The sequence below is a fragment of the Sinohyriopsis cumingii genome, chromosome 1 (genome assembly GCF_028554795.1).
Source record: "Sinohyriopsis cumingii isolate HCF-2022 chromosome 1, ASM2855479v2, whole genome shotgun sequence".
In the NCBI taxonomy this organism is placed as follows: Eukaryota; Metazoa; Mollusca; class Bivalvia; order Unionida; family Unionidae; genus Sinohyriopsis; species Sinohyriopsis cumingii.
This window is the reverse complement of record NC_142961.1, coordinates 54,945,902-54,969,511: the sequence shown is the minus strand read 5'-3', so window position 1 is coordinate 54,969,511 and position 23,610 is coordinate 54,945,902. Positions and strand designations below refer to the sequence as shown.

At 33.5% G+C, this 23,610-nt stretch overlaps 1 protein-coding gene across 1 annotated transcript in view; it reads right to left on the bottom strand.

The window, feature by feature from the left end:
• The window catches only part of LOC149806893 (uncharacterized), a 248,378-nt gene that overhangs the window by 6,245 nt on the left and 218,523 nt on the right, over positions 1-23,610 (bottom strand). Inside the window, exons 36-40 of the mRNA XM_089959232.1 lie at positions 23,162-23,552; positions 21,865-21,988; positions 13,724-13,958; positions 10,503-10,665; positions 6,390-6,575 (exon numbers count right to left, since the gene is read on the bottom strand). Of these exons, the coding sequence (XP_089815358.1) occupies positions 6,390-6,575; positions 10,503-10,665; positions 13,724-13,958; positions 21,865-21,988; positions 23,162-23,552 (1,099 nt within the window). The remainder of the gene's footprint in view (positions 1-6,389; positions 6,576-10,502; positions 10,666-13,723; positions 13,959-21,864; positions 21,989-23,161; positions 23,553-23,610) is intronic.

Below are 23,610 nucleotides of genomic sequence, written 5' to 3'. Positions count from 1 at the left end.
ATCCAAGATGTGATTGAGTTCTGTCCATAATATGCAAGTCTGACATGTATTCAAAGGATGACAACTAGAGAAACTATGCATGTTGATAGGTTATCAGACTGGTCTAAATCTATACCACAAAACAGAGCAGACCCTATATACATGTAGTGAAGTTTGAACTTGTAAAAATCCATGCAGAATTAGCCACTATGATAAATACCTGTAGTGGGGTGCATTTGACCTATACAGGTAGAGAATTATTGCCTCAGTATTAATATGTGGATGAAGGATGCTAAATAATCAATTCTAGTCACAAATAATCTGTAGGCCAAAGGAATTTTGACTGTCTGCACAGATAGAATCACTAAAGTGTCAATTATAGTACTTACATGTACTAAATGGAAGGCAAATAATCAATTCAGTAACAGCTTACCCATAGGAAGGCCAATGGTTGATTGCCATACTGTTAAAAATCAGTGAACTTGCTTATAGTAAAATGCATGAGCTGGATGCTAATTAGTAACCATATATAGAAAGCTTACCTGTATTTATCCAAACAAAGCGAAAGCTAAATAGTAATATAAACAAGTTTTCTTTATTACACAAAAAAACCTGCACATAAAATGTGCTACAGTATCCTTTATGAAACAAATTTTACCAGTGGGAAAAGGCCAAGTGATGTTCCTTAATCATGGTAAAATCAATAAAATTCCACATATAAGACTATGAATTAGTGCTAGCAGACAGCCTAATGAAGGCAATGAAGTATGTTCTATACATGTAAAATCAATAAAATGCCACATATAAGACTATGAATTAGTGCTAGCAGACAGCCTAATGAAGGCAATGAAGTATGTTCTATACAGGTAAAATCAATAAAATGCCACATATATGACTATGAATTAGTGTTACCAGACAGCCTAATGAAGGCAATGAAGTATGTTCTATATAGGTAAAATCAATAAAATGCCACATATAAGACTATGAATTAGTGCTAGCAGACAGCCTAATGAAGGCAATGAACTATCAATATAATATTAATTCACATTACTACCTGTAGGAAGGCTCAATAATGTCCTGTGCAGGATAAGTTCAGTGAAGCTTGGTGCATAGACACTAGATTGCATTAGTACAGAAAATGTAACTGTATGTATCTGGTCATAGCTGAAATTATGCATATGTTAAGAGTTTTCTATAGCCCTCAACAGACTTGCACCCATATATAAATTCAAGCTATGGCTAGAACTATTGTGAAGTTGCACAGGCTACCTATGCAAGTACATAAATACAATTAAGTGATGCAAACTGTAATTTGCAGAACTTTTGTCATCATAGTAAGAAAGAAAAGTTGGAAAAATAAATAGAGTATTCTTCCCTTTTAAGTGAAGAACTCCATAAACTTGGTAGAGGATTTTGTCAAGAGCATGCTGCTTGGAATGAGCAGAAGCAGCAACTGAGATATTCATGGGATTAGGCACCAATCCCTATACCAAGTGGAGATCACTCTGTCTGACCACTACGTAGGTGAACAGACAACTTGTAGCTTATATTTAGCTAAAAGTATTATCTGGGAGTGCTGGAATTGCAAGGTAATAGTAGTTTGCCTAAGATATTATGATTAGGTAATGAATTTAAAGAAGAAATTGTTAACATCCGCTCTAAGACATTAAAATTATATAAATTTTACAAGCAATGGAAAATGTGTATCATCATTATTCTTCATGACCATAATCTTCATTGCAACACAATGGGAAATAGTGTACAAATTTGGGGTCATCATCTTGTATTTGAGAAGATGAGTAAGATGAAAGTCAAATATAAAATCTGACCAGAAAAGCATGTTGTAGTCATGCAACCAGCACTAATATCTTCACATTCTCACACATGACTTATCCCCCATTCAAATACGAGAATTTCATCAATATCGCAGAAATTGTAATTCTTTTGGTTGAGTATCCATGGCATACATCAGTGAGTCATAATGTAAAAGTGTGACAGTCATAATATGAGTGGGAAAATCATAATGTGCATTATAATGTGACAGTCATAATGTAAAAGTGTGACAGTCATAATATGAGTGGGAGAGTCATAATGTGCATTATAATGTGACAGTCATAATGTAAAAGTGTGACAGTCATAATATGAGTGGGAAAGTCATAATGTGCATTATAATGTGACAGTCATAATGTAAGAGTGAGCTTATTGTGACAGTGGGAGAGGCATAATGTGTATTACAATGTGACAGTCATAATGTAAGAGTGAGCTTAATGTGACAGTGGGAGAGTCATAATGTGTAATATAATGTGACAGTCATAATGTAAGAGTGAGCTTAATGTGGTAGTGGGAGAGTCATAACGTGTAATATAATGTGACAGTCATAATGTAAGAGTGAGCTTAATTTGACAGTGGGAGAGGCATAATGTGTATTATAATGTGACAGTCATAATGTTGTTGTTGTTCTAGGGTTTAATGCCATTTTTCAGCACAAGATATGCTATACATGGCAGCCTGTATAACTGGTGGAGGAAGAACCCTGGAAAACCCAGGGAAGAACCACCGACCCACGAGAAGCTACTGACAGGCTTTCCCACGTACCCACGCTAGCCGAGTCTTGGACTCGAACCCACGCAGACAGAGGTGACATAGCAGTGATCCAGAACAGTGAGCACTTTAGACCACTCGGCCACTCGGGGCCCCTCAGTCATAATGTAAGAGTGAGCTTAATGTGGTAATGAGAGAGGCATAATGTGTATTACAATGTGACAGTCATAATGTAAGAGTGAGCTTAATGTGACAGTGGGAGAGTCATAACGTGTAATATAATGTAACAGTCATAATGTAAGAGTGAGCTTAATGTGGCAGTGGGAGAGGCATAATGTGTATTATAACGTGACAGTCATAATGTGAAAGTGTGACAGTCATAATATGAGTGGGAGAGTCATAATGTGTATTATAATGTGACAGTCATAATGTAAGAGTGAGCTTAATGTGGCAGTGGGAGAGGCATAATGTGTATTATAATGTGACAGTCATAATGTGAAAGTGTGACAGTCATAATATGAGTGGGAGAGTCATAATGTGTATTATAATGTGACACTCATAATGTAAGAGTGAGCTTAATGTGGTAGTGGGAGAGGCATAATGTGTATTATAATGTGACAGTCATAATGTAAGAGTGAGCTTAATGTGACAGTGGGAGAGGCATAATGTGTATTATAATGTGACAGTCATAATGTAAGAGTGAGCTTAATGTGGTAGTGGGAGAGGCATAATGTGTATTATAATGTGACAGTCATAATGTAAGAGTCAGCTTAATGTGACAGTGGGAGAGTCATAACATGTAATATAATGTGACAGTCATAATGTAAGAGTGAGCTTATTGTGACAGTGGGAGAGGCATAATGTGTATTATAATGTGACAGTCATAATGTAAGAGTGAGCTTAATGTGACAGTGGGAGAGTCATAACGTGTAATATAATGTAACAGTCATAATGTAAGAGTGAGCTTAATTTGACAGTGGGAGAGGCATAATGTGTACTACAATGTGACAGTCATAATGTACGAGTGAGCTTAATGTGGTAGTGGGAGAGGCATAATGTGTATTATAATGTGACAGTCATAATGTGAAAGTGTGACAGTCATAATATGAGTGGGAGAGTCATAATGTGTATTATAATGTGACAGTCATAATGTAAGAGTGAGCTTAATGTGGTAGTGGGAGAGCCATATGAGAGTGAGAATCATAATATGAGTGTGTTATGACAGTGAGAGTCATAATGTGAGAGTTACATATCTGGTAATGTGACAGTGTGGGTCATAATGTGAAAATGAGATTCATAATGTGTGTCATTGTTACAAAATACCTGATGTGGTTTGGCTAGACAACCATAGATTTCAGGATTATTAAGGTGACGTGTTTGGTGCACCCTATTATTTTTTAAATATACTTGTTCCTTGCATCGTGTGATGCCTACATGGCTTGCACAGCACATGTGTAATACATGTTACCATTTGCGACTGTATATGTTACTTAGGGATCTTGACTTGGACAGCCATTAGAGGGAAGCTCTTTGAACGTTTAGCTGTCAGGGCGGGATCGCCATTATGTTTTGCCCAGTTCGAGCCAATGAGGAGGGTGAGTTACATTCTTTTTAGTTCAAATTAATGTTCAGTTTTGCAAAATACGTTCAATGTTATATTATATGCTAGTGTTGTTTTATCATACTGTAGTCTAATTCACCAAGAGTGTATGGCTGATGTAAGTTGGTTGAGAGAAATGTTACGGTTCAGATTATTGACAGGGATATGAACATATATGCAGTACTCCTGTTTGTAGGTTGTTTTGATGCTATTATAACTAATATTGAAGATGTTTGCATATATGTTAGAGTTTTAGTATATAATATTTTTTATTTAGGCAATCAATAGTGTGTCATTTGTACATTACAGAAAGTCATACATAAGGAAATATTTCAGGTGTGTTGATACTGATTCATTTGAAATGCTCAGGTGTTATCAACCTGAATGACAGTCCGAAAACAGATTATTTAGAAAGGTATTTGCTCCTATTCAGCTAACTAGGTGTGGATAACTGGGTGCAGACTAACTAGTTGTAGACAGAGGTCGCTGTAGTAAGGAGAGATGAAAGACTGCCAGGAATGTGCCAAAGTGAGTGTGTATGGAAGGCCTGGGTGGTTAAAGTGACCGAGCCGGGAAAGCAGGTCAAAAGTGATAGTCATAATGTAAGATAATCATAAAAAGTGAGTCCTAATGTAAGAGCGAGTTGCAATGTATGAGTGAGAGTCATAATGTACAAGTGAGTCATAATGTAAGAGAATCTTAAAAACTAAGTCTTAATGTAAGAGTAATAATCAAAATGTAAGAGGGAGAGTTATAATGTAAGAGTGAGAGTTATAATGTAACAGTGATCAGGAATCATAATGTAAGAGTGAGAATTATAATGTAAGAGTGAGAGGCATAATGTAAGAGTGAGAGGCATAATGTAAGAATAATCAGGAATCATAATATAAGAGTGAGAATCATAATGTATGAGTGAAAGTCATAATTAAAAATGATAGTCATAATGTAAGAGGGTCATAATGTAAGAATGATAGTCATAATGTAAGAGTATGAATCATATGAGTGAAAGTCATAATGTAAGAATGATAGCATTTAAGTCATAATGTGAGTGACAATGTAAGAGCAAAAGCCATAATCTAAGACTGTAAGAGAGTCATAATGTAAGACTGAGAGAGTTATAATGTAATACTGTAAGGCAGTCATAATGTAAGAGTGTGAGAGAGTTATATATGATTGTCTAAGAGAGTCATAATGTAAGACTGTGAGAGAGTCATAATGTAAGACTTTGAGAGATTCATAATCTGATCAAAAAAGTCCTTATTTTATGGATTTTACTGCTGTAAATGTTGATGTTTGTCAGATCAAAAAAGCAGAATGTTTTCTAAGCCATCATGTTTTGAACAATTAATATACTTCAGTCAAACGTATATTCTTGATGAGTGCACTTTTGCATTTCATCTCTGGAGTTGTTGTTTCTTAACAGTGCTCCTATGTACCATACTCAGTGGTTAACCATCCACTCTCATTGCTAATTTTTCCCTCCTACCAACATTATTAATATATGCTACTGCATGGAATCAAGGCCATTCAACAAAATTTTAATGTACTTAACTTGTACTTGAGTAGTCTCTAATTTGACCACAGTTGTTGTATATATCAAAATGTATGTTTACCCATGCAAGGTGTGTGTTTTTCTTCCAGTTTGAAAATCAATACTTCTGAGCAAATTTCAAGCTTAAGATTTTTGACGAGCTAATATCTAAAAAAATTGTACTTTTGTAACAACTCTTTTCATTGGCTGGAGTGAAAACTCAAACTTTACTTTTGTAACAACTCTTTTCATTGCCTGAAAATGAAAATTCAAACTCTGAAATTTATTATCTCCCAAGCATAGTATGATTCTCTTGTTTCCTCTATCTTTGAGACCACTTAATGCAAACACCCGAGTCTTCAAACTACATTCAGAAAATGTTTAGGAGTGGATACAGCATAAGCAGTGCACTTGATCTGCACCTCTATAGAACTAGGTTGAATCCCTTGTTTACACATCTGAACCAATGAACATTCACCAATCAAACATCAGTAGTTTTTCAGTTTCCTAGATTCCACAGACTGCTCCTGCTAATCGCTGAGTTTTCTAAAGTACATTTTATCAGTTTTAAAACTTGATGTATAAGCATAACAAAGATAAAATTTAATGTTATAACACATGAGAAGTAACTTTTTACCTCTGGCAATTGTATAGTATTGATATCAGGTGTGACCTTGCTGTATTGGATAGCCTGACCTTAAAATTTAATGTTATAACACATGAGAAGTAACTTTTTACCTCTGGCAATTGTATAGTATTGATATCAGGTGTGACCTTGCTGTATTGGATAGCCTGACCTTGCCAGTCTGTGCCCAGGGCTCCAGAAGACACCCACTTGGTAGTATGTGAGAATGCATAAAGTACAGCTTGCTTACTCTGTAGCTCCTCTCTTAGGGAGTATGTGGAGGACTTCAAAGACAGCTCCTTTTGAAATCAGAAACAAAATTAGAATCAAGCAGGGAAAAGTTAGATGCAAAAGAATATAAATATATAATAGAAAGATATATGCAACTACTTAAATATAAAATACATTTGAAATTATTATTGTTTATAGCAAACTGAGGAAAAACAACATGTAGCAGTTTTCAAATAGAAGTTGATGGAAGTCATTTAACATCTCACTCAATAGCTTCAAAAACTGTATTTTCTGTATTAACATTAAGACAGTAACTGTATTTTCTGTATTAACATTAAGACAGTAACTGCATTTTCTGTATTAACATTAAGACACAGAAACTGTACTTTCTGTATTAACATTAAGACAGTAACTGTATTTTCTGCATTAACACTAAGACACAGGAACTGTACTTTCTGTATTACATCAAGTCAGTAACTGTATTTTCTGTATTAACATTAAGACACAGAAACTGTACTTTCTGTATTACATTAAGTCAGTAACTGTATTTTCTGTATTAACATTAAGACAGTAACTGTATTTTCTGCATTAACACTAAGACACAGGAACTGTACTTTCTGTATTACATTAAGTCAGTAACTGTATTTTCTGTATTAACATTAAGACAGTAACTGTATTTTCTGCATTAATACTAAGACACAGAAACTGTACTTTCTGTATTACATTAAGTCAGTAACTGTATTTTCTGTATTAACATTAAGACAGTAACTGTATTTTCTGCATATACACTAAGACACAGGAACTGTACTTTCTGTATTACATTAAGACAGTAACTGTATCTTCTGTATTAACATTAAGATACATAAACTTTATTTTCTTTATTAACATTAAGAAACAGTAATTGTATTTTCTGTATTAACATTAAGACACAGGATCTGTATTTTCTGTATTAACATTAAAACACAGAAATTGTATTTTCTGTATTAACATTAAAACACAGATACTGCATTTTCTGTATTAACATTAAGACACAGTAACTGTATTTTCTGTATTAACATTAAGACACAGAAACTGTATTTTCTGTATTAACATTAAGACACAGTAACTGTATTTTCTGTATTAACATTAAGACACAGTAACTGCATTTTCTGTATCAACATTAAGACACAGTAACTGTATTTTCTGTATTAACATTAAGACACAGTAACTGCATTTTCTGTATCAACATTAAGACACAGAAATTGTATTTTCTGTATTAACATTAAGACACAGAAACTGTATTTTCTGTATTAACATTAAAACACAGAAATTGTATTTTCTGTATTAACATTAAGACACAGAAACTGTATTTTCTGTATTAACATTAAGACACAGTAACTGTATTTTCTGTATTAACATTAAGACACAGAAACTGTATTTTCTGTATTAACATTAAGACACAGAAATTGTATTTTCTGTATTAACATTAAGACACAGAAACTGTATTTTCTGTATTAACATTAAAACACAGAAATTGTATTTTCTGTATTAACATTAAGACACAGAAATTGTGTTTTCTGTATTAACATTAAGACACAGTAACTGTATTTTCTGTATTAATACTAAGACACAGTAACTGTATTTTCTGTATTAACATTAAAACACAGAAACTGTATTTTCTATATTAACATTAAAACACAGTAACTGTATTTTCTGTATTGACATTAAAACACAGAAATTGTATTTTCTGTATTAACATTAAGACACAGTAACTGCATTTTCTATATCAACATTAAGACACAGTAACTGTATTTTCTGTATCAACATTAAAACACAGAAACTGTATTTTCTGTATTAACATTAAGACAAAGAAACTGCATTTTCTGTATTAACATTAAGACACAGGATCTGTATTTTCTGTATTAACATTAAGACAAAGAAACTGTATTTTCTGTATTAACATTAAGACACAGTAACTGCATTTTCTGTATTAACACTAAGACACAGGAACTGTACTTTCTGTATTACATTAAGACAGTAACTGTATCTTCTGTATTAACATTAAGATACATAAATTGTATTTTCTTTATTAACATTAAGAAACAGTAACTGTATTTTCCGTATTACAATTAAGACACAGGACCTGTATTTTCTGTATTAACATTAAAACACAGAAATTGTATTTTCTGTATTAACATTAAGACACAGTAACTGTATTTTCTGTATTAACATTAAAACACAGTAACTGTATTTTCTGTATTAACATTAAAACACATACATTGTATTTTCTTTATTAACATTAAGAAACAGTAACTACATTTTCTGTATTAACATTAAGACACAGTAACTGTATTTTCTGTATTAACATTAAAACACAGTAACTGTACTTTCTGTATTAACATTAAGACACAGTAACTGCATTTTCTATATTAACACTAAGACACAGGAACTGTACTTTCTGTATTAACATTAAGACACAGAAACTGTATTTTCTGTTTTAACATTAAAACACAGAAACTGTATTTTCTGTATTAACATTAAGACACAGAAACTGCATTTTCTGTATTAACATTAAGACACAGAAACTAACATTAAGACACAGAAACTGTATTTTCTGTATTACTTTAAGACACAGAAACTGCATTTTCTGTATTAACATTAAGACACAGAAACTGCATTTTCTGTATTAACATTAAAACACAGAAACTGTATTTTCTGTATTAACATTAAGACACAGAAACTGCATTTTCTGTATTAACATTAAAACACAGAAACTGCATTTTCTGTATTAACATTAAGACACAGAAACTGCATTTTCTGTATTAACATTAAGACACAGAAACTGTATTTTCTGTATTACTTTAAGACACAGAAACTGTATTTTCTGTATTATTATTAAGACTCAGTAACTGTATTTTTTGTATTAACATTAAAACACAGAAACTGTATTTTCTGTATTAACATTAAAACACAGAAACTGTATTTTCTGTATTAACATTAAGACACAGAAACTGTATTTTCTGTATTAACATTAAGACACAGTAACTGTATTTTCTGTATTAACATTAAAACACAGAAACTGTATTTTCTTTATTAACATTAAGACACAGAAACTGCATTTTCTGTATTAACATTAAGACACAGAAACTGCATTTTCTGTATTAACATTAAGACACAGAAACTGTATTTTCTGTATTACTTTAAGACACAGGTTCTACATATGCTCCAAAAACTAGCTATCCAAAAGATTTAACATGAGTACCGGTATTTCTTCTTTTTAGCTGCCATTTTCTACTGCAAAACAACCTGAGCAAATCCCCATCTGAGATAAGTTTTGATTTGGGCTCAGTCTATAGGTCAAATGATGTTTTAGTAGAATTGTAGGTTTGATTGCTTGTATCTCATGTTACACAAGAAGCAACCGGACATCAATTTAAGCTCAGATGAGGACGTAAAATTAAGTGTCTCACCTGTGAAAGTTTTGATTTTTCCCTACACAGTCAAGATAAGTAATCTTATTATCACAAACGTTTGATATAAATATTCAACCAACAATGCAGTTGGATAAAAAGTTAATACTGGTCAGGGTCCTCTCCAACCTTTCCACTTAATGTCATACATGTGGACACTCAGTTATGTTGTGGTTTGAGATCAGTGTATCCACTACTGAAACATGGAACTGGCCACAACCATATATATTATCAATTTACTCAGAGACCTTACTTACAATAGACAATTAAACAAGTTTTTCATTATAAATAATAAAACATATAATTTTTTCTTTAATGAAACTGACACAGCAGCCAAATTTACAGTGTTAACATTAAAGTTGTAAAAACATAAAGATAAAACATTGCAAAATAACAACATGAAAGAAAAATCCTTCCAAATAAATGTAAACATGTATTAGAACAAGATAAAAGATAAAAGGAGAATATATTCCCTAAAACAGTCCAAGTGATGACCATGTCTCTCCCTTTACTGGCAAAACATAAAGCGTATTTAGGGGCACTCACCTCATCTGTTGTAACAAGCAGTATAATCCGTTGGGAATATATGCTGAAGGGCAGATGAAGGGCATACTGAAGGGCAGTCCGGAAATCTCCTGGGCTTCTTGAATCATCTGCATGAAGGTCGCTGCGATCAGTTAGTGCCAAATCCTTGTGATTTACAAAAACTCTACAACAAAGATGTGAAATATAATCCATATTTATCAAAGTAATATTGGAGTCTCTCATTAAAAAAATAATGATTTGGGTCCATTCTATTAATCAACTGTTCATTCTACAGGAAGAAATTTTCATCTGGATTTGTCATTTGTTGTCTAATGGGGACATTGGTTACATCCTGGAGTTTGTAATATTATAATTCCCTGTAATAGGGCACCATTGTATCTCACAAACCTTGATGATAAGCAAAAGCCTGTCAATTTACGATACAAAATGTCTATTTTTTCAAATATTCCACCAATCCTTTAGTTCCTATACTTTTGATACACAACACAATGGTCTTAATGTATACAACATAAAGATCTTAATATGTATAACATAAAAGTCTTAATGTGTGTACCACTCTGGTGGCCTAGTGGTTAGAGCATCCACCTCGGATATGGGAGGTCATGGGTTCAATCCCCGGACAAGTTATACCAAAGACTTATAAAAATTGTATTAACAGCTACCTTGCTTGGCGCTCAGCATTAAGAAGATAGTGTTAGGACTGGTCAGCCTCGTGTCAGGATAATGTGACTGGGTGGGACATCATGCTAAATGTCTGTGTCATGATATCCCAGTGCTAGACATCACAATAAACTGCCACACTGCAGACATTATAGCAATATGACTGAAAAATTGTTAAAGCTACTTTCAAAATCCAAATCACACACACACACACACACTTAATGTGTACAACATACAGGTCTTAATGTGTACAACATACAGGTCTTAATGTGTACAAGATCAAGGTCTTAAGGTGTACAACATACAGGTCTTAATGTGTACAACATACACATCTTAATGTGTACAACATACAGGTCTTAATGTGTATAACATACAGGTCTTAATGTGTACAACATACAGGTCTTAATGTGTATAACATACAGGTCTTAATGTGTATAACATACAGGTCTTAATGTGTATAACATACAGGTCTTAATGTGTACAACATACAGGTCTTAATGTGTACAACATACACATCTTAATGTGTACAACATACAGGTCTTAATGTGTATAACATACAGGTCTTAATGTGTACAACATACAGGTCTTAATGTGTACAACATCAAGGTGTACAACATACAGGTCATAATGTGTACAACATAAAGCTCTTATTGTGTACAACATACATGTTTATAACATAAAGCTCTTAATGTATTACAACATAAAGATATGACAAACTGATCTAGGAAAGAAATAGTAAAAGTCTTTAAAAAATTAATCTAAGCTGTTACAGTGATGACCTGCATTATAAGATCACATATGAATAAAGACTTTCTTTATAAGGACCCATTTATACATACTATAAATCAATACATGTTAAGTCGTAAAAATATGCATATTTCGTGATCAATGTATTATATATATATTCATAGCAGACTCTGTGGTTATGCATAAAGGATCTACAGCATAGTCCTATCATAATGAGAGGATATGTTGTTATGAATTAAAAGTTTTTAGCATAGTCCTTTCACCATGATAGAAACTGTGGTTATGCATAAAGGGTCTCCAGCATAGTCCTTCAACATGACATACTCTGTGGTTATGAATAAAGGATCTCTGCCATAGTCCTTTCAACATGACAGAATCTGTGGTTATAAATTAAGGATCTCACGCATAGTCTTTCAACATGACATACTCTGTGGTCATGAATAAAGGATCTCTGGCATAGTCCTTTCAACATGACAGAATCTGTGGTTATGAATAAAGGATCTCTGGCATAGTCCTTTCACCATGATAGAAACTGTGGTTATGCATAAAGGGTCTCCAGCATCGTCCTTCAACATGACATACTCTGTGGTTATGAATAAAGGATCTCTGCCATAGTCCTTTCAACATGACAGAATCTGTGGTTATAAATTAAGGATCTCCAGCATAGTCCTTCAACATGACATACTCTGTGGTCATGAATAAAGGATCTCTGGCATAGTCCTTTCAACATGACAGAATCTGTGGTTATGAATAAAGGATCTCTGGCATAGTCCTTTCAACATGACAGAATCTGTGGTTATGAATAAAGGATCTCTGGCATAGTCCTTTCAACATGATAGAATCTGTGGTTATGAATAAAGGATCTCTGGTATAGTCCTTTCAACATGACATAATCAGTGGTTATGAATAAAGGATCTCTGGCATAGTCCTTTCAACATGACACAATCTGTGGTTATGCATAAAAGATCTCTGGCACAGTCCTTTCAACATGACAGAATATGTGGTTATAAATTAAGGATCTCTGGCATAGTCCTTTCAACATGACATATTCTGTGGTTATGAATAAAGGATCACTGGCATAGTCCTTTCAACATGATATATTCTGTGGTTATGAATAAAGGATCACTGGCATAGTCCTTTCAACATGACATAATATGTGGTTATGAATAAAGGATCACTGGCATAGTCCTTTCAACATGACATAATATGTGGTTATGAATAAAGGATCACTGGCATAGTCCTTTCAAATAATGGATATGTAGCTGTATCTGTCTAATTAATCATATTTTATTGGTCAAAACTACATTTTATAGTTATATTACCTTTGATATCAGTTGATGACCAGACTGCCAGGTTTATATTATTTTGCCAGGTAAATCTTCTATGAATCAGTGTACAGTATGGCAAATATCCTGCTATCACTAAAAGAGATATGCCTGTTTTATAATGTACACAAGTAATGAAAAGATTGATAAAGTAATCAAAGCAATACATAGATAATATAAGTGAGATACCACCTCTGCTCTTTCAAAACTAATTTCCTCTTCTGTTTTCATCTTCAACTTCTTTTACCAACAAGATATTGATTATTTCAATATATTGACTGTTTTATATCAGTTACGTTTTACAAGTCATGGCCAGTTTTCTTAAGTTCTATTGTAATTTCAAATGGAACATTGTAACAGAATTTTGCAAATAGCAGGAATAAATGCATTGATTTTATTTAATTTCAGGCTAAGATCAGAACTTCATTAAATCCAGAAAGTTCCAAAATTTGAGTTACTCTGAGCAAAATTGAAGTATAATTAACATACTGTCTATCCACCACGTGAACATGGGCATTATGATTACTGCCAGCAGCTCCGTAACCAACAAAAGTGACCCTGGCATCTAAATTAGACCATGCTGTTCCCAGAAGATTCCACAGGTACTCCCCTGTGTCTTGACCAGCATGCATCATGGAGACTCCTTCATTCACCACCACAACCACATCCAGGTTGTCAGAGCCAGTTAGGTTGGTACTTGGCATTAGAAAATGGTGGCACGAAGCTGCAAGAGACAGTTTACTTATATTAAGATGCAAACGTGGAGGCTGAAATGCAGTAAGGACCAGTGAAATTTGTTTATTAAAACATGTTTTTTTATAAAAGCGGTACACAAAAGATTTTCAAGATGACCATAATGGCAGTCATTTTTGAAGTGAACTGGCACCATGTTTCTTTATGACCAACTAGACATCATAAGAAGTTTAGTATAAACTCCATGTAGATTCTGCAAGTCAAGAGTAGTGATAACACTATTATCAGGATGGCCACTGTTGTGGCTATATTGGGCATCAGATCAACTCCATTTCATTCTGGATTGATACAACATAATAAGTCTTCTGGTGTAAAGTCCAAAGCAATATTACTTTTCATTCAGGAGAGGGTTAGCAATAACAAGATTGTCAAGATGTCATTAATTGGACATCAGGTCTGCACCATTTTCATTTAGGACCAATTAGATATTATACAAGTGCTTTGCTGAAAACCCCATAGCAATATTATATTTCATTCAGGATAGGTAAGTGATAGGATGATTTTCTAGATGGCATATTGGATATCAGGTCTGCACCATTTTCATTTAGGACCAATTAGATATTATACAAGTCCTTTGCTGAAAACCCCATAACAATATTATATTTCATTCAGGATAGGTAGTGATAAGAAGATTTTCAAGATGGCTACTGTGGCATACTAGATATCAGACTGGCACCATTTAGGACCAACTTGACATCACAAGTCTCTTAGTGAAAAGAACAAACTGATATGACCATCCATTCAGGAGGAGGAGCAATAACAAAATTTTCAAGACGGCCACTGTTTTAGCCATATTTTACATCAGATAGGCACCAGTTTCATTAAGGACCAATGAAAGACATCATAAGAAATATTTTAGTGAAAACCCCATGTTAATATGACCATCCATTCAGGAATTAAATTAGTGATTAACAAGATTTTCATGTTGGTCAAATTGGCAGCCATAATGAGTGTCCAAGTGGTACCATTTTCTTTCTGACCAACTAGCCCATTGGATGAATGTTTGTATAATATTTCGTGTCAATCCCCAAGAATTATGAGGAGTATCAACAACAAACTTGTGCTAATGGATAGACAGATGGATGATGGACAATAAACAGACCATCCCATAAGCTTTCAGTCTGTGACAGACAATTGACGATGGACCATTCCATAAGCTCTTCTGCTTTATGACCATGTTGTACTAAAAATCAATAAGGCAAACATTGAACTTATCCAAGTATTGTCAACTGGTTGTTTAGTTAATCAATGAAGAATGTCAGAGTCAACAATACCAATTAGGGACTTAATTAAAAATATGATCACAGGAAAGACAGTGTTATTGCTTCTATCCCATGTTATCATAGACCTTAAATGCTTAACAATATGTACTTCAGCCAATCCTGTGGGACAAATACCCCAAATTTCAAATGCTTCAATTTTACATCAAATTTGTCATGGATCGTTGGTTTAGTATGCTATCTTCTATAAAATAACAGTTGGAAGATAACTGTCAGTCTGCCTTACCAAATACTGCTTGTCAGAACACTGCCGTCATTAATTATAACTCACATAACAGGATGGAAAATTAGATATTTAACTGATAAATTTATTTTATTATTCGGATAATAATTAGCATAAATCTTTTGCAACTACATAATGAATAAAAGCAGCAGCATCATTATGGTTAAGATGTGTATAAAATGTGTCCATTTATCATCTACTCATAATCCATCAAGAAACAACTTTAAACATTATATTAGGAATTTATGAATATTTTGATGTACATTTTCTTAATATTTTTTAGATGTTAGTGACCATTTACAGTTAGCACAAAACGATGAAAGATACATCATTTCATGTTCCATTAAACTGGTATTAAAACTTTATGAGAGTAAAAAATGTGCCCAAACTCATGTAACAAGGAAGGACAAACAAAATTTTATTTCACTAATTAAAATTCATAAAATATCGGAGCTAGTGAATGACAGGTTTGGTGCTGTAAGTAGCTGCACCACATCTGCTGATAATCTCAATCTAGCAGAACTTTTAAATATAGAACTTCTGATAAAGACTGAACAGAAACCCTTATCTTTGTATGTGTTTTTTTAGCAAGAAGAATGGGCAAGTTATTTCTGATTGGAACAGGGTTAAAAAAAAGCAACAGAATAAAGACAGAGCTATCCCCCAAATGCTCTTATTTCAAAGAGACAGTTGAAAACAATGCATTGGATGTGTTAAACAATCCCTAGTCTGATTCTATTATTGAGAATCATTAACCATTCATACTGAAAGGTTCTATATCACTTATTGGTGATTCTTTCGAGCCTATTCCTATTAAACTATTATGGAGACAGAAGCTTCTTTGAGTCTTTTGTTTTCATACTACTTTGCATTTGTCTGAGAAGTCTTCTTTAAGTGAAAGTGTTCTTTTCAGATAATAGTGTGTGGTTTTGTTAATGTTCCTCTCCACTGTGTTAGTTTGGCATCAGACTTACTCTCAGATAATAGTGTGTGGCTTTGTTAATGTTCCTTGCCACTGTGTTAATTTGGCATCAGACTTACTCTCAGATAATAGTGTGTGGCTTTGTTAATGTTCCTCTCCACTGTGTTAATTTGGCATCAGACTTAGTCTCAGATAATAGTGTGTGGCTTTGTTAATGTTCCTTGCCACTGTGTTAATTTGGCATCAGACTTAGTCTCAGATAATAGTGTATGGCTTTGTTAATGTTCCTCTCCACTGTGTTAGTTTGGCATGAGACTTAGTCTCAGATAATAGTGTGTGGCTTTGTTAATGTTCCTCTCCACTGTGTTAATTTGGCATCAGACTTAGTCTCAGAAACAGAGCAGCATCATCTTTAGCCATTGAGGGTATTCATTTATTAGTACACAATGAATGGGCTGGAAATAAGGACATGGTTAACCCACTTGTAACTGACAAACCTTGTTTGGATCAGAAAGTTGATCCTGTTGAGAATGAGATTCCTGATTTATTTCCCTTTACTGCATAATGATGCCTTTTGTGGGCTTAATTTTATCCAAAAGTCACACTTATTTTTTTCTATTATGATCACCGAAACATGAATATAAAAATTGTCTGATTGCAAACAAACTACAGAATATAGAATCTAATGGAATGGCATACTTAAAGTGTGTGGGCTTAAGAGGCAATTTTAATTTGAAGAGTTTTTATGAATAACAATAGATTTGAAAGAGGAACACACAGGGATTTTGAGGATTGTTCAATAAGTTTAAGTTTGTTTATTTGTATGTAAACTTAAGTCTTTCATCATAAATTTTGCATGTTTCCATGATGCAAAATAAATGCATGATATATACATTAATTCCCATTTATCTATAGTTTGCATCAACAGGAAAATCTTGTAACACATTTGAAAGCTGATTATCTTTATAAAATTCCTATATTAGCATACAAGAGCTTGGTTTATCATCAGTGGTCATTGTGTTATATTCCTTGTGTATGGATCAAAATAATGTAATACCTAAGTACATAATATATGTGTATGTATGTCAATAAATATGCATAAAAATGATCACATAACTTTTATCTTCATGATTTTTATGACTTGTTTGTTATTCAACATTTTTCTTTCATCTCTAAGACTGTAATATTAACAGTGCATTTTTTTATACTGTTGCCATAGTAACCAAGCTATTTGGTATAAATTCAACAAATTAAATGCATGACCAAAATACTTTTTTATATTTGAGATGTTAAAAACCAATGTTAGTAAATCCTAGAAAAATATAAGCACAGAATATGCAACCTAAACTTTATTGATTTTAATTGTTCAATCTTAACACTTAAATGAAAACAAAACACATGGTGTGCCTATATATTTGGTGGAACTTGGATAATCCAAGCCAAATAATTAGAAAATCTAACTGTTCACAATCTAAATTGAAAATATACAAAGCCTGACTAAGATAGCAGAAAGCTTAATATAAATGAATACTAAAAATATGTAATTTTGTCATGATTTTTATACATTCTAGGCTGGATTTGGTTACCATGGCAACTAATCAAATCTTCCCCTGCATACTGAAATAAGGTATACTTAATACCCATCCAGTGTCCACAACTAATTTCCCACAATAAAGAAAATTATTATTGTACAAGAAGTAAAGAAGAAATGATGTCAAATCATTGAATTAATTGATAAATCCTGTGCAAATCTTGATATTAAACCTCCAGACTGATGCACAGGAAAGGGTTTACAAGCATGTGCAGTTTTTAGTGCTGTAGCAAAAAGAGCTCTGGTGAACGATGTTGATCAGGAAAGTATTCCTTAGACTGACACATTTTGTGGTCATTATTTTGATGAGGTTACTTTTGCTCCTGGCAACTCATAGGAACATGTGGAAATAATAATCTTATTATATTAAATGGAATATGTGGTAACAATATGAGTTCTACAAATTTCAGAAATATATCTGTTATTGATTATATTGTTGTTTCAAGCAATGCTTTGAAATATGAAAATAATTTCCGAATACATGAAATTGACCCAAATTTTACATTTAGTAGTTTCTTGTTTATTATTGGTTTTAGGTTTTTACTGCAAAACAAAGCAAATTTTACCTGTTGACAATAATTATCAAAAAACTGAGATAGAAGAAACTAGAAGGGATGATTATTATTAAAACTATTGGTACGTAAACTAGAAGATAGTAAAAGGAATCAGGATTCACATAACAGTATATAATCCATATACCTGAATGACAATCTTTATACATCACTCTCATCATTATTTAATGACACTGCTGCAAAATGTTTTGTAATAAAGAGCAATCCAGTTTGTAACCAAAAAGCAAACAATGGTTTGGAACTAAATGCAACAAGTCCTACAGAAAATTTCACCATGCAAGAAATACACATAACAACAGGACAAATATTATCCATCATGATTTGTGTTTATAAAGATTGGTCAGTCTGTTATACATTTTCATAATATGAGAGTTCTTCTTGTTCTGGAGCTGCCGTAGTGGTTGTGCCAGCCAGAGCTCTGCACACACTTAATTTTGACATTGTACAGGAATTCTCTGATAATTCCTATAATGATTAATATATTGATTCATTTAGAATTTCATATTTTCCTTATTTGTGCATGAACATTGTTCAGTGCTGGGAATGCCCTTTCAGTTTGCTGTCTGAAGGTACATCTGAAGGGGCATAAGCATTGCTAGCTTAGACTGCTTGAACAAGTGAGGAAACGGTTCTATATGGTTATTATGTACAGTTTTCTACATATCACATGAACTGACTTTTGTATATATCTATTACAAAATAAGACTTTTCACTAACATGAAATTTTGAATCAGTGTCTAACTGCCAACAATGCCAGTTTTCCTTTCTGTTCCATAATGCTGTGTTAGTGTTTTTAATCCATCAATGCCACAGTCTGCTAGTTCAGACATTGGCATTTTAATCAAATAAATATGCTTACTTTTGATTTCTTTTTTTATTCTTATTTTTTAATTTATCTTAAACCTTATCTTAAACTAACACAAAATCTCTCAGTGCTGATTTTGTGAGAAAAGAAATGAAAATTCCACTCTACTTTTAAATTGCCTGTATTTTAATTTATGCTTAGTATTTTTCATTTAATTTCAAAATACTGCTGAACTGGGATGGGGTTGACCAACATGTTGTCTGCTTGTCCATCCAGCATGTACATCAGATTTGTATTCAGCATCAATTTTCAGCTCTACAATACATACTGGCATTTCCAGGAACACTTTCCAAAGGTTCAATAGACTGATATACTTCAAATTCATTCTGATCAGCCAGCATTTACCAAATGAAATCATCTTCTGAAGACAAACTATGTTAGGTTTCAGCCAATTCGGGTTTTCTAGGTGGCCCTTATTTTAAACATGCATTTGTAGTATTTCTTTGATGAATGTAAGATTAAGACTAGAATAGAATGCGTGTTACAGGGTCCAATGTACCAAAATAAAATTTTGTTTGGCAACCATTAATGTCAAGTCGAAGTATCCAGATGTGTAAACAGTTGCCTACTTGAAAAACTCTCTCACAACATGTCAAACTGTCTACCAGCAGCATGACTTATGTCATGACAAGCACTTTAAAGGTTAACAGCTAACTAAAAATTGCTTACTGCACAGAGTAGTTTTTATAAGTGTGCCTTTAAAATAATTTCCCAGATTTCTCACACATCAAGTACGTGAATTCGTACAAGTCTGGTGTCACTGTTGCACTTGTGTCCCCAGACAGCATTTATGGCTCCTGTATGTTGAATGTCATGAGTTTGACTGCTAAGAGTAGGTAATTAACAGTTTTAAATATATAATTTTTTTCTGACAACCCCACCAGTGATTTCTGATTCTGTTGGCACAAGCCACACCAGAACTGATTTTTATAATCAACCCTCCAGTGGCAGAATCAAAATAGTCTGAAACACAACTTTATACAGTTGTTTCAAAGTGCCTTCCCTATGGGTAATATAGGTTTATTATTAAAACAAACACAAAAAGCTAACACAAAATATGACTTTAAAAAAATAAATATTAATAAGTACTATTGACCATCAGAGCAGGCAATCAAAATGGTGTCAGTTTGCTTACTGTATGTCAAAAATTGAAAATGAAGTGCAAAATAATTATCTATGATGAAGAGAGCAAGTAAATAGGATAATAATTTCCTGTGATGAGATAACTGCCTAAGGATTGCTTGAGCTTGAGACAAAGCACAAAATGGAAGGTATCTGACAGGATTTTTTGTCGGTGTGTGAAGTAGGAGCAATGACAACTGAAGGGCTAAAGGGATTTGGTGCCAATCACTCTAACCATGGGAAGACCACTCTCAGTTGTCTTCTGTCTGAACAAGCTGATTTTTCGTTTGGTACTTTTGTTGCTCAAACAAGCAAAAGGACATGGTTAACACCATCTTTAGTTTGGGTAAGCATAATTTGCAAGGTACAAAATCTTAATCCTTCAGAATCAAAAATGCTACTGTTATCATACTTTCCATCCACCATATGAACATGTGTGATTCAAACGTTTACCAACAGGGATTGAAAGATCTAGCATCAAGAAAAAATCAAGGCTGGACTGAGCAGTCTCCATAGATCCCATCACTCAGCCCTGATAATTGAACAGTCTGTCTCATAAAAAGTCAAATGTTATGCAGCAAAAACTACTTTTTTCAATTATATGGTATTCAGTATTCAAAAGATTTATGATCTTATTTGACATGAAAACAGGCTTATAAAATCCTCCTCAGATTTTATCTGGCCCAAAAATCTTTGCCTCTGGTCTTTCAGAGCATTTGAATGAAATGACCCAAAAGTTGAGAAAAATAAACATTTCTAGTCCTGAATGCCCAGAAAAAACCCACCTTGCTAACAAATAGTAATTGAGCCTCTATCAAAAGGTATCATCACATTCAATTTGATTCTCTGTGGTCCCAAGTTCAACTACCAAAATTAACACATGAAAGAATCAGTGGTTGCCCATCCAAAGTCGGTGTTTTTGTTTTAGGATTCTCAACCTCAAACATCCATCCCATGCATTCACAAAATCCTTGAAGAGTTTCAGCATATTTTGTGAGATATTTTTGTCTAGTTTACATATAATGTTACATTCCAGGGATATGAAACCAGTGCCTTACAAATTCCAAGTCCAGATCATTTTCAAAGACTGCTAAAGACTCCAACATGCCTGAGCTTAAATAAATCATAAATGCCCCTCATTTAAGCATGTTCCGTTTATATCTGGTCTCATATGACTGGCTGTAAATATATGCCTTAACATTAAGTTTGTCAGATCTTATTCAGTAAGCTGCAAATACCTTCGACCAATCACCTTACAACCATGGTATTGCTTTAACTCCAAAATCCATGAATAAAACTCACCTGGTAAATGATCCTGGTTAAAATAAGTTAAATTCATATCTGATCTCATTACATAGGCTACAACTATGCTGCAAAGATCATCCGATGTTGTGTCACAGTGGCCATTATATTCATTACATACAGCCTGAAAATAAAGATATAACACAGAATTAAAAAGTATTCTTTAAACTTTTAAGAATAACCAGCAATGTTAATCCCACCAAAAACTGTCCACTACTCCCACCAAAAAGTGTCCACTACTCCCAAAAACTTTCTGTCAGAATGCAGGATCTGCTACATTCAATTCTATTACAGGATGAGTTATTTTTCTAGAGATCCTAGAAAATATTGTTTAAAGTGTATTTTATTTCAAATCTTGTGTGTGGAACATTATTTATGATCCCTGAAGTGGTAAACTAATAAAATCTAAAACTCATTTGAATTCTAAAAGCATACTGAAAATGGTCGTCAGTAGAAGTAAAGGTGATTGAAAAAAGAATTAATGAAACGAAAGCAGATAATATAAATGTGTTACAGATATGTAAGATTTAGTCTTTTTAATCTTCTCTATGCGGTTGCTGATAAAAGTGTTGGATAAACCAGGCTGTCATTGTGCCATTGAGGCTCATGCATGCATAATAGTTTCAATGCATTTTCCTGCATGTTGCAAGATGAATTTAATGGAGACACAGCAGTTAGTTTGTTGGGCTCATGATTGAAAGGGTGCAGGTTCAAATCCTACCATTGGATGAGCCTGGGTCAGCTACCATGGTGTGTCCATGGACATGGCACTTTACTCCAATTGCCTCATCACTAAATAACCTACTGGTGTTGCTCTGCTGTATTACACAAAAACCAAACCCCTGTTAGTCAACTTGGTTCTGAATTAAAATAAATTGTTTGGAATAATATCAATCGTTATGCCAATCTAAAGCAGGTAAACAGAAATTGTACCCTTGTGACCTGAAATATAATTATTTTAGAACTATGTTTATATGACACAGATGCCCTTAATAATACAGCAATTGAAGAAAGCTTGGAGCAAAGTTTAAAATCATACGGCTGCCACAACTGTAATTTTTTGTTGGAAAATATTGCAAATCATACTTGACCTTAGTTTTTTCAAAATAAATCCTCATTTTAATTTCTTGGTTCTTAAACATCCATTATATCAATCGAAAGCTACTGAGTGGAAATGAAATTTGTGACAGAGAAGATATGATATCATGCGATGAGACAGATGGACATAGGTAACAATATATGCCTCCTCACAGAATATAGCAGGGTGATACAAACTGAAAGTAATAATAACACTTACCTGGAACTGTTTGTAAAATCTGTAACTTTGAGGTAACTCAGGCATATCTTCACAAATTAAGTCCTGAGTACATGATTGGGCTTTCTGATTACTATCTATGCCAGCGTTACATACATCTGGACCACTGATCACATAATTTTGTAGAAAGTCGGATGAACTGTCACTAATATTTCCATCTGGCAGACGTTTTTCTGTGACAGGTTCCCCATCATTTGTACCCAGAAGACCAACTGTAGCATTGCTTGACAGTGTATCTGTCAACTGGATGGTACAGAATTCTAATGATTTGGTAACACATGTGACTACAATGCCAACATTGGTCAAAAGTTTGGTATTTTCTTTTTCCAGCAACACTTGCAAGCTGCCATCATCACTCTTGTATGCATCTTTCCTAGAAAACAAAGAAGAATATAGGAAACCAATTCCATTGCTGCATATGTAGAGTTTTC